At 42.4% G+C, this 18684-nt stretch overlaps 1 protein-coding gene across 1 annotated transcript in view; it reads right to left on the bottom strand.

The window, feature by feature from the left end:
* lrmp (lymphoid-restricted membrane protein) overlaps positions 1 to 18684 on the bottom strand; it is a 156995-nt gene that overhangs the window by 122168 nt on the left and 16143 nt on the right. Inside the window, exons 9-14 of the mRNA XM_078554635.1 lie at positions 8597 to 8674; positions 5510 to 5566; positions 2603 to 2662; positions 2463 to 2524; positions 2140 to 2242; positions 1282 to 1425 (exon numbers count right to left, since the gene is read on the bottom strand). Coding sequence (XP_078410761.1) covers positions 1282 to 1425; positions 2140 to 2242; positions 2463 to 2524; positions 2603 to 2662; positions 5510 to 5566; positions 8597 to 8674 — 504 coding nt within the window. The remainder of the gene's footprint in view (positions 1 to 1281; positions 1426 to 2139; positions 2243 to 2462; positions 2525 to 2602; positions 2663 to 5509; positions 5567 to 8596; positions 8675 to 18684) is intronic.

The raw sequence follows: 18684 nt of genomic DNA, 5'->3' as shown, positions 1-18684 counted from the left end.
TACCCAGCACTGCCAGAAACAATTTAACTTGTCATCCATTTGCTGTTTTTGGGACCCTACTATGACAGTTTCTTCCACTCCCACAGTTCAGCCATTGAGAAGAACAAGAGCAACAATATTGTGGCTGTGTTATAACTCCAAGTTACACACCATCCTGACTTGGACAAATACCCTGTATTCATTCATTCATTGCTACTGGATCAGTATCCTGAAATGCTCTATCCAACAGCATTGTGTGATGTGCCTTCACAAGGGCTCCAAGTTCAATGAGAAGGCAACTACCACTTTCTCAAGGGATATCCCTTGCTGCCCTGAGGTTGTGAAGACTGAAATTCTCTTTACCAGCATTGCACAGAAACAGGAACAGAAAGCAAAACTCTCTGCCATGTTTGCCCAAATAGTGACCACACAGACAGCAGAATTCTGGGCAATCTTAGCCCTGCACATGGGGCCAGGTCCCTCTTAGAGAAAGGCACAAAGTAGTAGCTGTGAGAATGAGTTGGTAACACACAACACTTGAGTCAAAGCTGCAAGCTTCAGTCTCACTCGATGAGCTGAGCGAAATCTAGGCTGAGATTCCATTGAGTGAGTGTGCAGTGTTGGAGATAACTATTTCAACCAAGTCTGTCCCATGAGATGGATGTAAAAGGTTCCCAGCACTATTTCAAGAGCAGGGGAATTTTCCCTGGTGTCCTGGCCAATATCTATACCTCATTCAACACCAAGAAAAATAGATTCCCTGGTCACTTAGCATGGATTTTGATGCATCAATATTGGTGACTGCATCTGCCTATCAAATAACACTTTGAATAGAAATGTTAAATGGTTGCAAAAGTGTAGAAAAGCTCTTAGTTTCACTGTTGCTGTACATGAAGATATTAAAATTTGCACAGCACTACTATTTAGAGCTTGGCTTGAAACCACAACCTCCAGACTGAGGTGAGGATACCACCACTGAGCCATAGCCGATGTCACTGATCAGGACTCTATATTCTGCCTTCTTCACAATGTCAAACTGCACTGCACCAATTCAGATAAAATTTTAAAATAAAATGAAAACAGGAAATGTTGTAAATACTCAGATCAGGCAGCTCCTAAGAAGTGAGAAACAGTCTCAGGTTGATGACCTTTCCATTCTGATGAAAGGCCATTGACCTGAAACCTTAACCGTTTCTCTCTCCACAGGAGCTCCCTGGCCTGTGAATTTTGAGCATTTTTTTTTTTTATTATTTCAGATTTCCAGTATCTGCAGCATTTTGCTGTTGAGCAGGAGAGTCTTACCATCTGTGAGGTGATCATATTGAATTGAACAGATGCCTCCTCCGTCCCAGGGCTCTGCATCAGCATCAGCACCTCCTTATCCAATGTCTCTTCGAAGGCCATTGTGTTACGTTCAGAGGCGCTTGACCATTCGGAACTATTTGTCTGAAAAAGAAACATGCACAAAACCTTTGGTCTATTATTTCAAGAGCAACATTCTTAAAATAACTCGACACAAGGTTTCAAGACAGTACATATGATCTATTTTCCTGTAATGGAGCAACCAAACTCAATTGGTGATCATCAAAACCCCAACTCCAAAGCGATGTTCAAGGAACTCTGATCGGAATGCCAAAATTAGCAGAAATTTTGATCTTAAATTTTAGAAGTCTGTACATTATTTCAAATTTTCTATACAGTCAACTGAAAACGATTTATGTTTACACATATTATAAAGGCAAATAAACTTTCCTGCTCGAAAGCTCACCATTGGTCATATTGGAAATGTTTCCTTCTGTACCTTTTAACAAGTCTGCTAAAAGGGAGATTTTCACTGTTTCCCTCAGCAAGTTTCCTTCAGTATCAATCTAGACAAGGAGAACCTTCATAGGAAATCTCAACTACATCTAGCACTATTCATAGGTTGATACAGCACAGGAGGTGACTATTCAGTCCCATACCTGCATCAGTTGTTTGACCCCATTCATGCTGCACTTGTCCCTGAAGCCCTGCAATTTTTTCTTTGAGTATTTATTCAATTTCCTTTTGGAAGTTACCATTGAGTTTGCTTCCACCACCCTTTCAGGCAGTGCATTCCAGATCGTAATGAATCAACAGAGGAGTTTTTCAATTAATGTCGAGGTTCTTCAATCTACATACCTCAAAAACATATTGAGCATTCAACAGCTCTGACTGCAAGGAACTTGGTGCCCTGGTTGGGTCGGGTCCATCTTGAGGCATTTCTGGCAAATTAATGCACTCACTATGAGTAATTAGAGAGACAATGTTATGGGAAATGGATTACAAACAGGCTGTAAGCAGCTCAAATGTAATTTACTGGCTTTTATATGAATATTTGAATTAGGAGCAGGGGAAAGCCATTCAGCTCCTCGAGCCTGCTCAGCCATCCAATAAGATCATGGCTGAATTTTGTTTTAATAATGTTAATAATAATAATAATGATGTTCTGGATCATTACTCACGATGCTAGCTCCTGGTGCATTAGAAGTTGATTTTCTAATTTTGTCTTCTCCATACGCAAGGCCTAGGTTTCAAGACAGGAATTTAGACTTTTTTTTGTTGTTGTTTTTACTTTGCTTGAATATTAGAAACAGAATCTTACCTCTACCACCAAGGAATATTCGACAATGGAATGTTTAAGTTCTTCCACATAATTATCTTTCTGCAAAGAAAGAAGGCACTTTTAAAATATGGTATGCCAAGTTAACATATTGGCCCATAACTTGCAGTTTCTGAGTGTCACAACTGGTGGGGGTGGGGTGATGACCTCAAAGCTGCACTGCTGTGGGGGGAGGGAGTGTGGTGCCCAAAGCTAAGCCAGTGGGGTGGGGGTTGGGGCCACAGGGGTACACCAAAGCTGCACTGGGGAACCCCCCACTGCCCCGGAAGCCCCCATGTAAGGATTGCACGGCAATTGCCCAGGAAGTTCAAGCTTTCGTTGGGCAATTGCCCTGTAATGGAAACCATCCAATAATGCAATTTAAATCAAACTTCAGATAACTTCAACTGTCTTACAGTAATAGTTACCCAGAAAAAGTTAGAATTAAAACCACTTCTAACTTCTGGGTAACTACAGGACCCAACAACCCCCAACTCTCCCACTGACCCCACCCCCTATGACAATCCCCTTCAAGGGAACCCCCCCAGCTGCCCTCCCTGCCCCTAACAACACCTCCAACTGCCTCCTCACCCCCGACACGCACCTAGCCCCCTAGACTACCCTCCCCTGCTCCCCTGACGCCCACCCCACTGACTACCCAATCCTGACCCACTGACCACTCGATCCCAACTGACCACCCTCCCACTGACCACCCCACCCAACACACTCGCCCCCCCCCCCACCCCCCAATCCTACCCACTTATCTTACAAACGTACATTCTCCCTGGCTTCTCAAAGTGACTGGACCTTTAGCTGTTTTACAGCAGCTAGTGCTGCAAAACAAAACGGGGGTATAGATTCCTTACCTCTGACTCAGCTGCCCTTGACACAAGGCCTTGGGAACCTGCTGCACTGCACCTTTCTCACCCGGCCCGAGTCGGGAGGTCAGGTGAGAAAGGCGCAGCTTCATTTTAGAGTAAGTAGCTAGGAGCAGAGTGGCAATCTGAGTCTGATGTCACTCCATGGAAGTTACAGCCTGTGTGTATCTACTTTGCAGGGAATGGAAAGGGGATAAGTTGAGAAGGAATATAATGACTTTACCAGACCCTTGCACTGCATGGACCCCAGTTTTAACTCAATTTAAAGGTGCTAACAGATAGCTAAAAACACAAGAAATTTAGCCAACCAAAGTATGGTTTTTTCCCTTATTCTTTGGGGGGGAAAAAAAAACAAATTGTATATGATTGCTATTCAATGAAATCTCAAAACTATAGTTCCCCTTAAGGATTGGTGAAAAGTAAGATATGCTTTACTGATTGGTTGAGCCATTGCCATGGAGAATACACCAGGGAACTATTGCCTGCATGACCTCAAAAGTGCCCAGTCATCCTCAAAATACCCAAAAATGTGAGCAGTGAAGTCAGCCATTTCATGCTGCTACTGTAGCAATGAGTAGTGTTTTCCACTAACAGGATGCTGCCATCAAGCCAGAGACATTCTGCCCACTGCCCAAATGAATAATGTGGTACATGAATTTCAGTGCGGGTGCAATGCCAGGTATGTAGGTCATATGTCCCAATGGTTGGCAGATCGTATCAAAGGGTGCATCCCTTCGGCTACTCACAACAGGCAGAATACTGACTACACTCAACCAGCCCGTGCTTGTAAAACTCAGAACATAATGTCTAATGTTAGATGTGATTCTGAGATTGGACAGCATTTGAACAATCCTGACCATACTAAGAATTACATTATCAATTTAAGATCGTCAGTCGGGCTCACAGCGTGGCTCACTTATGCTTGCTTAGAAGCTACATATATTCATACACAGGGTCTGATCTCTGCAGGCAAAAGGAACATGTCCAGGCATTGCACCTTTTTTGAACTAAAAAAAAGCATTATGGATAATAGTTCTCTGGTACATCTCCATGGAAACCGCCCAGCCAATCTGAGTCAACTTGCCAACCAGTCAGCACCCTTTTCTCATGCAGTATAAATTGTTGCTCCTTTTGAAATTTGGCATTCTTGCCTCTGTCCTGATGAGTGCAAGATGAAAAGCTCCAACAGCATGTCTCTTTTTTCAGCAATACTCAAATTCTGCCCTGGTGGCAGAAACCTAGAAATGGTTGGTCAAAGACACAAACAACTCAATTTTTTGATGTTCCTTTTGTAGATACTTGCACAATTAGTGCAAAGGACAATTCCCTCCTTTGGGACATTAGAGGATCCTACTGCATGATTTTATCAACAAAGTTACTACTCCATCCAAAAGGAAACTAAATTTATGAGGGTCAAGTTTAACAGCCCAAGGAAATTATCTTGGCAGATATCAATTAACATTTTACTATAACCATGCCAACTGTCCAATTATGCATGCTACAAATCCCATCTTATCGAACTATGATTTGAGGCTGCATGCCGAACCTTCAGAAACTGCTTATTCTAAGCTTCACATGCATCTCCATATTCCAATAGGGCCACTGGCAGCATTGGGACTGAGCACCCCAAGACCATCAAGGGGCCTGAGCCAATTCAACTATGGGTTTAATGATTAAGGTAAATTGATCTTCTCTCTCATTGGAGGGGTGGGGAGTCCAAAAGGAACCTTTGAGTGGGGAGGGGGTGTGGTAGGTAGGGTGAGGTGACGCTGCAAGGCAAACTGCAAGGCCGAATGAGTCACACATGGAATTAAACAAGGAATTCATTTTTGACAAGGAATATTTTAAAAAATTAGGGAATAAATGAGAATTTGTATAGAAAATAAACATGGATGTCCAGGCGCTACATCATTTAATAAAAAAAGCTGGAGAACCACTCTGATCAATGTGCAAACAGCTTGGTTCAAGAAATCTTGTTATGCAGATTGGAAACAAGCTTTACAAACACATTGCAAAAAAAACCACTACAAACCTCAAGTAAACCTGCATCTTTATTGTGCACTAGATTGTCAAGATCAGTTAACTGCATCTGAGGAAGGAAACAGAATGGATTAAAGCTTTTCCTCAACGGAATTTGGAAAAGATTGCATCTTTTTGTAGTTGAGAACACCCGCAATATAAATTGAATTCCTACGTTCAGTAATGTACAGCCTGAAACATGCATAATCTGCTCTCACTTCAGGTATAATATCGGACCTAAAAGATGTCTGGTGACCAACCATAAAAGTGAAAGTACATCTCGTAAGCTTGACATTGTACATTTATCTTATACTAAAAAAAACTGCCTTGAAGGAAAACACTGGGCTTAGTTTTCTGCTCCAGTTGCAAATCGGAATATTGTGTCTGAAATGCATTAGTTAGGTCAGGCTTCAGGATTCCACCAAAATCATTTGCGTGATCAGGAATGTTTAAAAACAAACTCCATGAGCCAGTGCAATCAAGCAGCATTTAAACACAGTGACCTAATGCAGATTTATTAATAACAGCTGAAAATGGTTAATCACCAAAAATAAAAGTATTTTTCAAAAAGATGTAACAATCTGCACCTGTGAGTAACCAGATTTGAAAATAACACTGAACCAGTTAATAATTTAATTGGTGCGCATTAGTTTGAGCAAATTAAACATTTTTTAAATATGCAAAAACCTAAAACATGCCTGCATGCCTAAGAAAATGGTCATAATTTGAAAAGTCCTCCCAAATCAGTTCAATTGACAGGATCCAAATGATGGGGGTGCCTGACTTGGATTAATTGAATCTTGAACAAGCATAAAAGGTCACAGACAACATGGACACAAGTATGATTTTCAGTTAACTCAAGTTTAAAATTTCTTAACTTTTTGGGCTAGTTCGGCGAATTCTGCCCAGAGGTAACTATTGAGAACTCAATCCTGTGACGATTAGCCTGGGCACGTTTACGGAAACGGAATCCACACTAATTCCAGTCTTGGGACGATCCAGTGACAGCCAAGGTGTGAAGGGCACATTACTGGGGAACAAGTCCTCTCTGGATTCTGTGACAACGGACAGTCAGAAAGCATATTATCATTTCGGGAAAGATTGCTCGGAATCAGGGGGGGATGGATTTGAGTACTGCACTCATGGTGATGTTGTGGAGCCAAAGCAAAGCAGAAGCCATCCATTGGAGTCAAAGGGTTAGGTGAAACCTGGGCAAAGATACTTTGGGCTGCCATTCACCCATGCTTTAGCTTTGGTCATTATAATGATGAATACCTGGAGATATGATGGTGGTTATGTGAAACCGCACTGATTAGTTTCTATTATGTCCACTGATCCAGGTTCAGCAGAATTAGTAGAGTTGTTAAGTATTATAGGTTATTCTTCCTGCATGATAAGAGGTGCAGTCTCCACAATCAAGTGAGATCCACTATTTATTGCCCTCTACTGCCTGCTTCTCAACCTTCTGAAAAATACTTCTTTTTGGCGATTAACCATTTTCAGCTGTATTAATAAAACTGCACTGCTCAATTGCACTGGTTCATGGAGTCTGTTTTCTTAAAACATTTTTGATTATGCAAATAATTTTAGCAGAAAGCTGAAGCTGACCTAACCAACACATTTCAGACAAAATATTCCTGATTTGCACATGGAGTAGAAAACCAAGCCCAGTGCATTTCTCCAAGACTTTTTTTTAATATATAAAATAGATGAATGAAGGATCATAATTTCAGGGTCAGAATCAAGACCCAGTATGATTATTCTCCCCTACCCCAAAAGACAAGAATAAGAAGGCTTGCACCAATTCAATGAGCCAGTACAAGATTGGCCTTCTGATCCACTCCAGTGCAAAGCCACACGATAAGCTATTTTGTGTATAAACTGTTTCTTTGGGAGGAGGAATGCACAGGAATGATTTGGTCCTGATGTGAGAAATCTTCTGTGAAACCCTAAGTCATCATTCTGGTCAATATTTATCCCTTAACCAACAACACAAAAGCAAATTTTCTGGGAATTTGTCTTTTTTTTAAAGAAAAGATTCTGTTTGGTTACAAACAAAATCACATACACGCAGATTCACTTTACTCTTTCTCACCCCACTCCAAGGCTGAAGCACTAATTATCCGATGTGACAATCTACATACAATTGGGCATCCATTGATCTTCATGCTAATGTATTAATTTTGTATTTTAAAGAACGCTACAATTAAAAACCAAAATCCAAAACATTATTCGGTCTTGAAACCTTGTCAACCAAGTCAACCTTTTAAATATTTATTAGCTGCGTGAGTTAATTTTTAGGCGTATCATTATTTTACTGCTAAAGTGAAAAATGATAGTCAGCCCATGGTTTTTTTTTTATTAGTTCATGGGATGTGGGCATTGCTAGCTAGGCCAGCCTTTGTTCAGAGGGCGCTTTTATTTATTTATTTATTTTAGAGTCACACATTGCTGTGGGTCCGTAGTTACTTGTAGGCCAGACCAGGTAAGGACAGCAGGTTTCCTTCCCTAAAGGATATTAGTGAACCAGGTGGGTTTTTATGACAATCGGCAATGGCTTCATGGTCATCAGACTTATAATTCCAGATTTTTATTGAATTCAAATTTCACCATTTGCCGTGGTGGGATTCCAACCCAGGCCCTCAGAGCATTACTCTGGGTCTCTAGATTACTAGTCCAGCGACAATACCACTACGCCACCATCGCCCCGTTGAACGCACTTCTTCATATAAAGGATAGTGGAAATCTGGAATTCTACCCATACACCCTCAAAAAAGCTGCTGGATCTTGAAAATTTCAAAACTGTAGTGGACAAATTTTAGTTATCCAAGGATGTTAAATGTATGTGGGGCCACAACAGATGAATAGTTACAGATCAGCCATGTTGTGACTGAATGGCACCCATCCAAGGATATATATGTGCTCAAGGGACAGAACGGCCATTTCCTGTTCCTATTTTCCGTGATAGACGGGACTGAAGTTTTAAAAGAGAAAATTCATTTCCTGATGGTAGATTCATACACAGCAAGAGTTCCATCACTACTTGCCAAAAAACTACAAAGATCAGATTTACCAGTTGAGGATTCCATTAATAATGTACCTGGAGTTCTGTTTTATCATTGCAGAGCACAGCAATCCTCTCATGAAGGGCCTCAATATCTATGGCATGTTTTAGGTTCTGAAACAAAGATGCAGAATATTATTCTTAAAAATAATTATTCTTCCAATTGGAAAGAGTCAAGATCAGGTAAGGTTTTATAACATTAATCTGCCAACAAATAGTCAAATAAACAAATAGCCCAAATCATGCTGCCTCTGGATCATTGGAGATGGGATGCATGTCGGAAGATGCATGTCCAGACCCTGCGGAAGTCCTGATGCATAGATGTATGTGGGAGTTGTCCAAGTTTAAATTTCCAATAGGCTGATTCCTTGCTGGCTGGGATAATCTGTGAATGTCTCCAACCCTGATCTTAGGTTGGAGACATGGGCAAAATATGTGGGACTTGCCTGTAGACTTATCCTGGAAATGTTAGCCAGTTTAATAAGAGGCCTAACAGCTAGGTAACTCCACAACTCACGCACCCCTGTCCCACCTCAGCCACCTGACTACCCCTTCCTCAACCATTTATTCACTTATCCACTCACTTTTCACTCATTCATTAAAAGACTTGGACCATTAAAAACTTACCCAAACACAAAAGCTACTGTTGTAAAAAAAAGGGGTTTGTCCTCTCCTTCCTCAACTCTACCACGTTCACTGGACATATTGAGGAGATGCCATGCTGCCCATTTCTGCTGCAGAGGGATCAAAGGTCATGGAAGAAATAGGCAATATCATCAGGTCAGTAAAAACATCATGGGTAGCAGCAATGCACCCAGTATTGACACTGACCGGATCTCACCCTATATGTCTATTGGCACATGCAATTTCCAAAGAAGCTGGGCATCACTAGCAAGCTCAGCATTCATTGCCCATTCCCAATTATCTTGCTCAACCACTTCAAAAGGCAATTAAGAAGCAGCCATATTGTTGTGGAACTGGAGTTGCATGTAGCCCAGACTAGTAACGATGATTGGTTTTCTTCCCTTCAAGGATATTAGTAAGCCAATTGGTTTTTAATGACAATCCAACAGCTTCATGGTCACTTTTAATACCAACTTTTAAGAACAAATCTGCACTCAAGTTCTCACATTCTCTGTATTATTAGTCAGTAGCTTAACCACTATATTACTGCACCCCATTGGCCTGTAGAACCCAGCCTGGCATTCATGTGGTTAAGTTCTGAAATCCTGCTAGGTCCTGGAGAGAGGTAGGGGAGAGGGGGAGGGGGAGGGGGAGAGAGTGTCCTCACAGGAAGATGAGAGAGGTCATAAATCCCCAGTCACAAGAACACAAGAAACAGGAGGAGTAGACCACACAGCCCAGAGCCTGCTCCACCATTCACTACAATCATGGCTCATCTTGGAATTCAACTCCATTTTCCTGCCCGCTCCCCATATCCCTTAATTCCGAGACACCAAAAATCTGTCTATCCCAGCCTTAAATGTATCCAACAATGGAGCATCCACAACACTCTAGGGTAGAGAATTCTAAGATTCACAACCGTTTGAGTGAAGGAATTTCTCATCTCAGTCCTACATGACCGGCCCCTTATCCCAGGATTGTATCTGTGTTTTAGATTCCCCAACCAGCAGAAACCCTCCCTCAGAATCTACCCTATCAAGCCCTTTCAGAATTCTGTAGGTTTCCATGAGATCACCTCTCATTCTTCTAAATGCCAGAGAGTATGAGCCCAATTTACTCAGCCTCTCATCACAGGACAACCCCCTCATCCCAGGGACCAGTTTAGCGAACCTTCGCTGTGCTGCATCCCATTAAACGATTATAAATGGTATCTGCAACAGCCTTGGGGCAGCTTACTTAACCTTATTTAAAATGAAAACTCACTATAGTTCCACAAGATAACTTTTTTTGGCCAGGAATCAAATCTCCAGAGGAGGGACAATAAAGAATCTCACTAATTCATGATTTTTCCAAGAAAGAAAGAAGGCCAAAGAACTTGATCTGCAAAACACTTACTAAAAAATCTTCAAATCCCACAGATAAAAATGGAATTTGACTTATTTAGTCTAGGGTTGACTTATTTAGTCTAAGGAATTCAATAGCCCTGGCAATAATCTAGAGCCAGTACAGTCTTTTCAAAAGACACTGTGTCCATCACCCGGCTTTCATACAAAATGGATTCTCAATTACAATGCAATACACCCAACCCAACTTGATTTATCATTTGAAAATGTGCCAAATTTGACAACCAATTTATAACCTTGAAAATAAAATGGTGCGCTTTCAAAATACCATGAAAGGAGTTGAAGGATGAGCAGTTTAGTGAATTAGTCACTGCCCCATCATATTTGGGGCTTTGGCTTCAAATCCGACCTAAATTTTTTTTTCATTATTCATTCTTGGGATGTGAGTGTTCCTGGCAAGGCTGGCATTTATTGCACATTTGTGTTTTCCTTGAGGGGCTGGGGCTAAGTTATCTTTTGAACCGCTGCAGTCAGTGTAGTCATGGTCCCCACAGTACAGCTAGAGTTCCAGGACTGTTAACCTTGAAGTATGAAGAAGCAGTGATATATTTCCAAATCGAGATGGTGTGTCTTGGTGGGAAATTTAGAGGCGGTGGTGTTCTCCTGCATTGATTATCCTTGTCCTTCTAGGCTGTGAGCTTAGAAGTTGTTGTTTAATTTCATGAAGGGAATGAAAATATTCCCTCTTCTGGGAAATCTGGGCTTTAATGTAATCAGAGCTTGCTAGATTAGTTTGCAGCAAAATAAAGAGTCAAAAGTTAAATTTGGTTCAATTTACTGTCATTTCTGAGACCATGAATGATTCATTTTTATACCTGAAGCGACTCACAAGTTTACATAGTTATGATACGGTAGGTGGTATTTACCATGCTGACCACAAATCCACAAGGGAAACTTGGTTATACTATCACAACGGTTTTGCAATTGGTATTTATTACAAAGGGATTTGTGCATTGAATTCAGAAGTAATGTGTCCACTAACACCTTGAGATTTTAAAAATTAAATTCAAACATTTATTAGCAAAAAAAATTAAAATGCATACGGAAGTTTACAGTTACCCCATTATTTATTACAACAAATCCCAAAATTCCTAATTAACCTGATTCCCAACTATACATCCCCTTTAAGGCAACAGTCCAAAATAAATTTTAAATGTGGAGAGGCAATCCAGCAAGGTTACCACAGCACCCACTCAACAGCAGAATTCCAAAGCTTTTTAACACAGCTTTGGGGCAGAATTTAGCCCTCAATGGGCAGGCGGGCCCCACTGGCTCGGCGGCAGGCGGGCAGCCGAACTCCGCTGCCGAAACGGGCTCCGCTGCCATTTTGAGTGGGCAGGCCGATTAAAGCCTGCCCAGCGGGCCACCTGACTGGAAGCGCTATGCGCTTCCTGTGCAGGGCAGGGGGGGGATTCCTCAACTGTCAAAGAGCACACTGCTCTCTGACACTAAGTGCTGTGTCAGGGAGAGCGCTAACAGTTTGATAAACTTGAAAAATAGAAAAATAAAAAAATTATTAACATATCCCCCTCATGTGACAATGTCACACAAGATGGGATATGTTAATAAATATGACAAACTTTATTAAAGTTTTTTAAAACAGACATGAAACCTCATCCTGCCAGTGGATGAGGTTTCATGTTTTTTCAGATGCCCACTGGGGCTCCTGGTCTGCCCGCCAACCTTAAGGTTGGATGGGCAGGGCCTTTAATTATCTTAATTATCCTGTCAATGGCCTCAATTGACCATTGACAGGTTGGTGGGCGGACAGCTGATTTCACTGTCCGCCCGCCTTCCTGAATATTTAAATGGGGCAGGATGACATCATGGGTTCCTCCCGACATCATCCCGTGTCGGCAAGCAGGCCCCGCCCCCAACTCACCGACGGAAAAATTCTGGCCTTGGTTACTGGAACAGCAGACTTCTGCAAAGTGGCTAGAGGCTGTTTCTCCAAGTCTGTTTCACATGGTGTATCCTTTAAATCTTACACGGCTACTCCCTGATACAACCTTTCATCCTTTAAATATATCCCTTCTTTAATCTGTAAATCCCATTGTTTCCATATGTCTTTGGAATTTACTTTTCTCATTCTATAAAAATCTTTCATATTCTCAATGTGGCCTTTTCCTTTAGGAAAAATAAACGTAATAACCTTGCCCTATTTATTCTGCCAGTTGTAAAACTTTATCATGTTTCTTTGAAAGCTAAACACCTCTCCACTTAACTTAAAATGCAAATTTCATTCACACCCTATCTACTGACTTTGCCCTAGCTCACTCATTAGCACTTCAAATACCCTTTTATCACCAAATTCTTATGATAATTTCAACCTTGAAATCGATTTGACTAATTCAATTAAATCAGCGACACAGACAGAACCATCCACACACACACAAACATAAGCCTACTTTACAATACCCCACAATAATATGAAAAATATGGTAGTTTCGTGACACCTCCATCCTTAAAAAAAATGAACGGGCATACTTTTAAAAAGACGGCTTCATTTTCTCAACCCATCTTACATTACTTACTATACTTAACTATATACACAAACTATTACATTACCAGGTGCATGCATTAACATAAATACAAACCCTTTGTATCAACAGAGGTAATTTCAGCTGAGTGTCCACTTTAACTAGCCATATATGTATAAACTGCAAATTAAACAGTTGCAATAATAAATTCCATCTGAATAGTCTTACACTTCGGTCTCAAAATTTGTCCAGAAATTTTAAAGGATTGTGGCCTGTATAAATAATTGTTTCTGACAAATTGCTTGCAACACTAACATCAGACCCAGATTCTCTTTTTCGATGGTTGAGTATCTTCTCTGATGTACATCCAGCTTTCGTGAAAAATGTCCTATTGGCTTCTCAATTCCAGTTTCTTCATCTTGTAGCAATACAGCACCAATACCGATATCACTGGCATCCAACGCCAGCTTAAAATGCTGGGCATAATTAGGTACTGCCAAAACTGGTGTCAGAGTCAACAGTTTTTAAACTGCCAAATGCATTCTGGCACTCTTATCTCCATTGACATTTCTTGTTCTTTTTAAGTAGCTCAGTCAACGGAGCAACCACACTGCTAAAACTTGGTACGAACCTCCGGTAAAATCCACTCATGCTCAGAAATCTCAAAACTTCTTGCTTTGTTGTAGGCACTGGGAAATTCATGGTGGCTTTTTACTTTCACATCTCTTGGAGCCACCTTGCCATGTCCAATGGTATGGCCTAGATATGTAACTTGCACTTTTGCAAATTCACTCTTAGCCAAGTTCACCATCAAATTAGATTCTTGCAGTCAATTAAATATTTAGCAGAATAGCTTAAATAAAACTCAACTTATCATCTGACTCCTTATCCAAATAATCAAATGTGACTGCACTGCATGCAACTTCAGGAACAAGGAAGTATTTGAAAATTTACCCAAGAGCAAAATGATTAGAAGGATCTGCATAAAGTTTGACCACTCTTTGGCACTTAGTCCTCCTCCTCCTCCTCAGACAGTGCTTCAGGATTGAGGATGGCATGCTTCAACTCCAGTTTGATGGGTTCTGAGATAGCTGATAAGTCCAATGCTCGATCTGCATACTCTGCCACATGCAGGGCAGGTGGTGCTTGAAGGGTTTGGTAGGTGGGTTTGTTTGGATGTTGCTGTGCTCTCTCCAACGCCCCATTTTTGTCTCTGCATGTTATTGATGAAGTCTCTTGATGTGTTTGGCAACTTCCGTAATGAACTTTCTCTATTTCATGTAGGGTAATGGGTTAGTAGAATGGTTATGGTAATGAGTGCTGCAGACCATGATGTAACATTGACACCAGCAGTCATGTGCTAGAAGCCCTGTAGAGCAGACACAGTAAGCAGCACTCAGGAGAGATGTGCCTACTCAGTATATTGTACATAGTGTAAATAAGTCAGTCTGAAGTAACTACCAGAGTTACTCTAGATAAGATGCATCATGCCACCAGTATATGAAACAAGGTAGCAGTGGTGGTGACACCAATCTAACCAAGAGTTGGTGCACCATTGATGGAACACCGACAGCCCACAATTGGAACAAACCTTGGTCGGAACAACAACCTGCTGGTGTAACTAAGTGGGAAGCCAACAGAAAAGGGTAGTGATGGCAGCACTCAACAGGCAGTCACTGCCAATCGCAAGTCTCGAGGGCTCACACGGAGACCAGCATTGGAAGACATGGCAAGATAACGTGAGGTAGCAGGCAGGTCGGCTTACCAAAGGGAGACACCAGGTTAGTTTGTTCCTCAGCCTATTGGTACAGAGATCCTTCTCAGACAGGGGGTAGGCTTCAACTCTGTTTTAAAAGCCTCTGTTGCATTTTTTAACCTCAAAATGGGACATGGGTGCTGGGCGAAGACACCTCAACCACAGATTCCACAAACCAGGGGAATCTGTCAAATCATTTCTTACTGACCTGACCACAGTAGCTAGTTGTCGCAAACAGGGGGCCATGAAAGACGATTACACACTCGATCGACCACTTCATGGCGCTAGTCAAGCTGAACCAAGCAAGCAAAATCGGCCTCTCGTTCACCAATACTCCAAAGCGTTGGAGATGTTCACTCACCGTTTAGGCTCAAACATTATAATTCCACCCATGCAAAAGCCCACCAATCTGGCCAATAGGGCAGGAAACCCGACAGCAGCCATCTTTAAGTGCTTACGCTGCATCGCAAAGCAGCACAGATGGCAAGAATGCCCAACAGGGGCTGCAGAGTGTTTCCAATCTGGGAGGACAGGTCACTTCCAGCAGTTTTGACAATTTAAAGCCTCCAATAAGGGCAGAAAACAACAGAATTAATGCAGCATACAGCTCACCCAGATCATAAAACAAATAAACAAATATCATCTCAGACCTCATCCCTGACACTTCGCTTCCCTTCCTTGACCTCTGTCTCCATTCCTGGTGATAGACTGTCCACCAATATCCATTACAAGCCTACCGACTTCCACAGCTACCTCGACTACAACTCCTCACACCCTGCTTCCTGTAAGGACTCCATCCTATTCTCTCAGTTCCTTCGCCTTCATCGCACCTGTTCCGATGATGCCATCTTCCAAAACAGTGCTTCTGACATATCTTCCTTCTTCCTTAACCAAGACTTCCCTCCTCTGTGGTTGACAGGGCCCTCAACTCTGCATCTCCCGCTCCTCTGCCCTCCCTCCCAGAACCATGATAGGGTCCCCCTTGTCCTCACTTTTCACCTCACCAGCCTCGGCATTCAAAGGATCATCCTCCGCCATTTCCGCCAACTCCAGCATGATGCCGCCATCAAACATGTTTTCCTTCATGCTCCCCCCACCCCCCTGTCAGCATTCCATAGGGACAGTTCCTCTGGGACACCCTGGTCCACTCCTCCATCACCCCCAACTCCTCATCCCCTTCCCACGGCACCTTCCCATGCAATCGCAGAAGATGCAATGCCTGCCCCTTTACCTCCTCCCTCCTCACTACCCAAGGGCCCAAACACCTTTCAGATGAAGCAGCACTTCACTTGCGCCTCCTTCAATTTGGTCCACTGTATTCACTGCTCCCAATTCAGTCTCCTCGACACTGGGGAGACTAAACTCAGCCTGGGTGACTGCTTTGTGGAATACCTTCGGTCTGTTCGTAAGCATGACCCAGACCTTCCTGTCACTTGTCAATTCAACACCCCATCCTTCCCTCATTCCCACAATTTTGTCCTCGGCTTGTTGCAATGTTCCAGTGAAGCCCAACGCAGACTGGAGGAATAGCACCTCATCTTCTGATTAGGCACTTTACAGCCTTCTGGACTTAACATTGAGTTCACCAACTTCAGACCATGTGCCCTCCCCATCTTTACCCCTTTTTAAATACATCTTTTTTTAATTTAAATTTTAGTTTATTTATTTGCTTTCCTTTTTCCCCAACACCGCCCCCACCCCCTCCACCACCTCCCCTGCCCTACACAGGGCCATCTGCCACTTGTTTCTATGTTGTGCTTTCACAGAGTGCTGACCCTTGTTTTGCTATTAACACATTCTGCTGTCTTAACTTTATGCCACTATCAACATCTTCTTTAATCTTTAACACTACCATTAACATTCCCTTTGTCTTGTGTCCATGTCACCTTTACCAATCTCTCCTTAGCTCCCACCTATTTTGCTCCACCCCCTCTTAAACAGTATAACATCCATCACATTTCTACTTCTCTTTAGCTCTGAAGAGTCATATGGACTTGAGACATTAACTCTGTTTCTCTCTTCACAGATACTGCCAGACCTGCTGAGTTTTTCCCAGCATTTTCTTTTTTAATACAATCTCAGACTTCCTGGGAGAAGTACAGGACCATCAACAAGACTTCTGGTCTGTCACTTTAGAAGTTAAAGGTTTTAAAACCTACTTTAAACTTGATAGCAGTGCTGGTGTATCCATAACTGGCTGATTATTTAGTATGGCCCAACCTAGTCCCTGTACAGCCATCAAACATCAAGGTCTAAGGAACAAATCTGCAGGTGAAAGGCCAAATCACAACCACGCTATGTCACAAGGGGTGATAGACCACAGAGACCCTCTATATTCTGTGTAATCCAAGCATCTCTTTACTCAGCAGGAATGGGTACAGACAACTGGGCATCCTACGATAAGTGGATGAAGTCCTTCAACCAAGCAACAGGACTGGATTCTGGCAAGAATTCCCACAACTCTTCATGGGGCTTGGCAAGCTTAAAAAAATGAATACTATATTACACTGTTCCCAGTGTGCCTGTTCACCCACAGGAGGATACCGCATCCTCTATTGCTGAAAGAGGAACTGGACCGCATGCTGCGCAGAGGTGTCATATTGCCCATCACACAACCAACCCCTGGTGGTGTTCGGGGCTGGTAACAGTTCCCAAACCAAAGAGTCAACTGAGTCTGTGCACGCACCTCACAGAATTAAACAAAGCAGTTCAGATGGAGGCCCAACTAATGGCTTCTGTGGACGACAGCCTGGCGAAGCTTGTCAAGTGTCCTCTTGAACAGAGCCGACACTGAGTTTTGGCAGATGCCCCTTGACCAGGAGATCCAGCCGCTAACACCCTTTTTCACACGGTTTGGCCATTTTTATTTGAACCACCTTCCCCTCAGCATCTCGTCAACTCCAGAGATATTCCAGTATCATAGAAATTAAACAACGTGTAACTTGTCACATGGATGATGTCCTTATCCATGGGTCCATAAGAGAAGAGAATGACCGCAAGGTGTGGGAGGCTCCTCAGGCCCTCCAAGAAACGAGTCTCACTTTAAAAGTGAAGCGTGAATTCGCTAGAACCGCCAAATTTCCTGGGCATATCATTCAAAGACAGGATATCATGGTAGACACTCAAAAAAAAACTAAAGCCATCAGCAACTTTCCCCAACTGAAGTATGTCACATACATCCAGCGATTCCTGGGGATGCTAAACCAGGTTGGCAAGTTTATCCCAAATGTAGCCACCATCACGAAACCTTTAAGGAATATGCTATGAAAAAGCCAACAATGGTTCTGGGGCATTAACAAATTGATGCCTTTCAATGTATTAAAGGAAGAGGGGCTGGCACATTATGATCCAACATTGCCCACAGTGGTGATCTACATTGCACCCTCAACTAGCCTTGGCACTGCTCCCATCCAACTCCAGAAGGATTACAACAGGAAGCTTGTATACTTTACCTCCAAAGCATTGACAGAAACAAAGCAACGCTATGCCACCATAAAAAAGGAATTTTTTGAGGAGGTGATCAGGTGTGTAGATGAGGGCAGTGCAGTTGATGTAGTTTATATGGATTTCAGCAAAGCCTTTGACAAGGTCCCACAAGGGAGACTTATAAAGAAGGCAAAGGCACATGGGATACAGAGTAATTTGATAAGGTGGATTCAAAATTGGCTTAGTTGTAGGAAGCAGAGGGTGATGACAGAAGGATACTTTAGTGACTGGAAGCCAGTGTCCAGTGGCGTACCACAGGGACCTGTGCTCAGTCCCCTATTATTTGTCATTTATATAAATGACATAGATGACTATGTGGGGGTAGGATTAGTAAGTTTGCGGATGACACAAAGACTGGCCGGGTGGTTAACAGCG

This window comes from Cetorhinus maximus, chromosome 12 (genome assembly GCF_964194155.1).
Source record: "Cetorhinus maximus chromosome 12, sCetMax3.hap1.1, whole genome shotgun sequence".
NCBI classification, from domain to species: Eukaryota; Metazoa; Chordata; class Chondrichthyes; order Lamniformes; family Cetorhinidae; genus Cetorhinus; species Cetorhinus maximus.
Note: the sequence above shows the minus strand (reverse complement) of the source record. Positions and strands in the feature narration are given on the sequence as shown.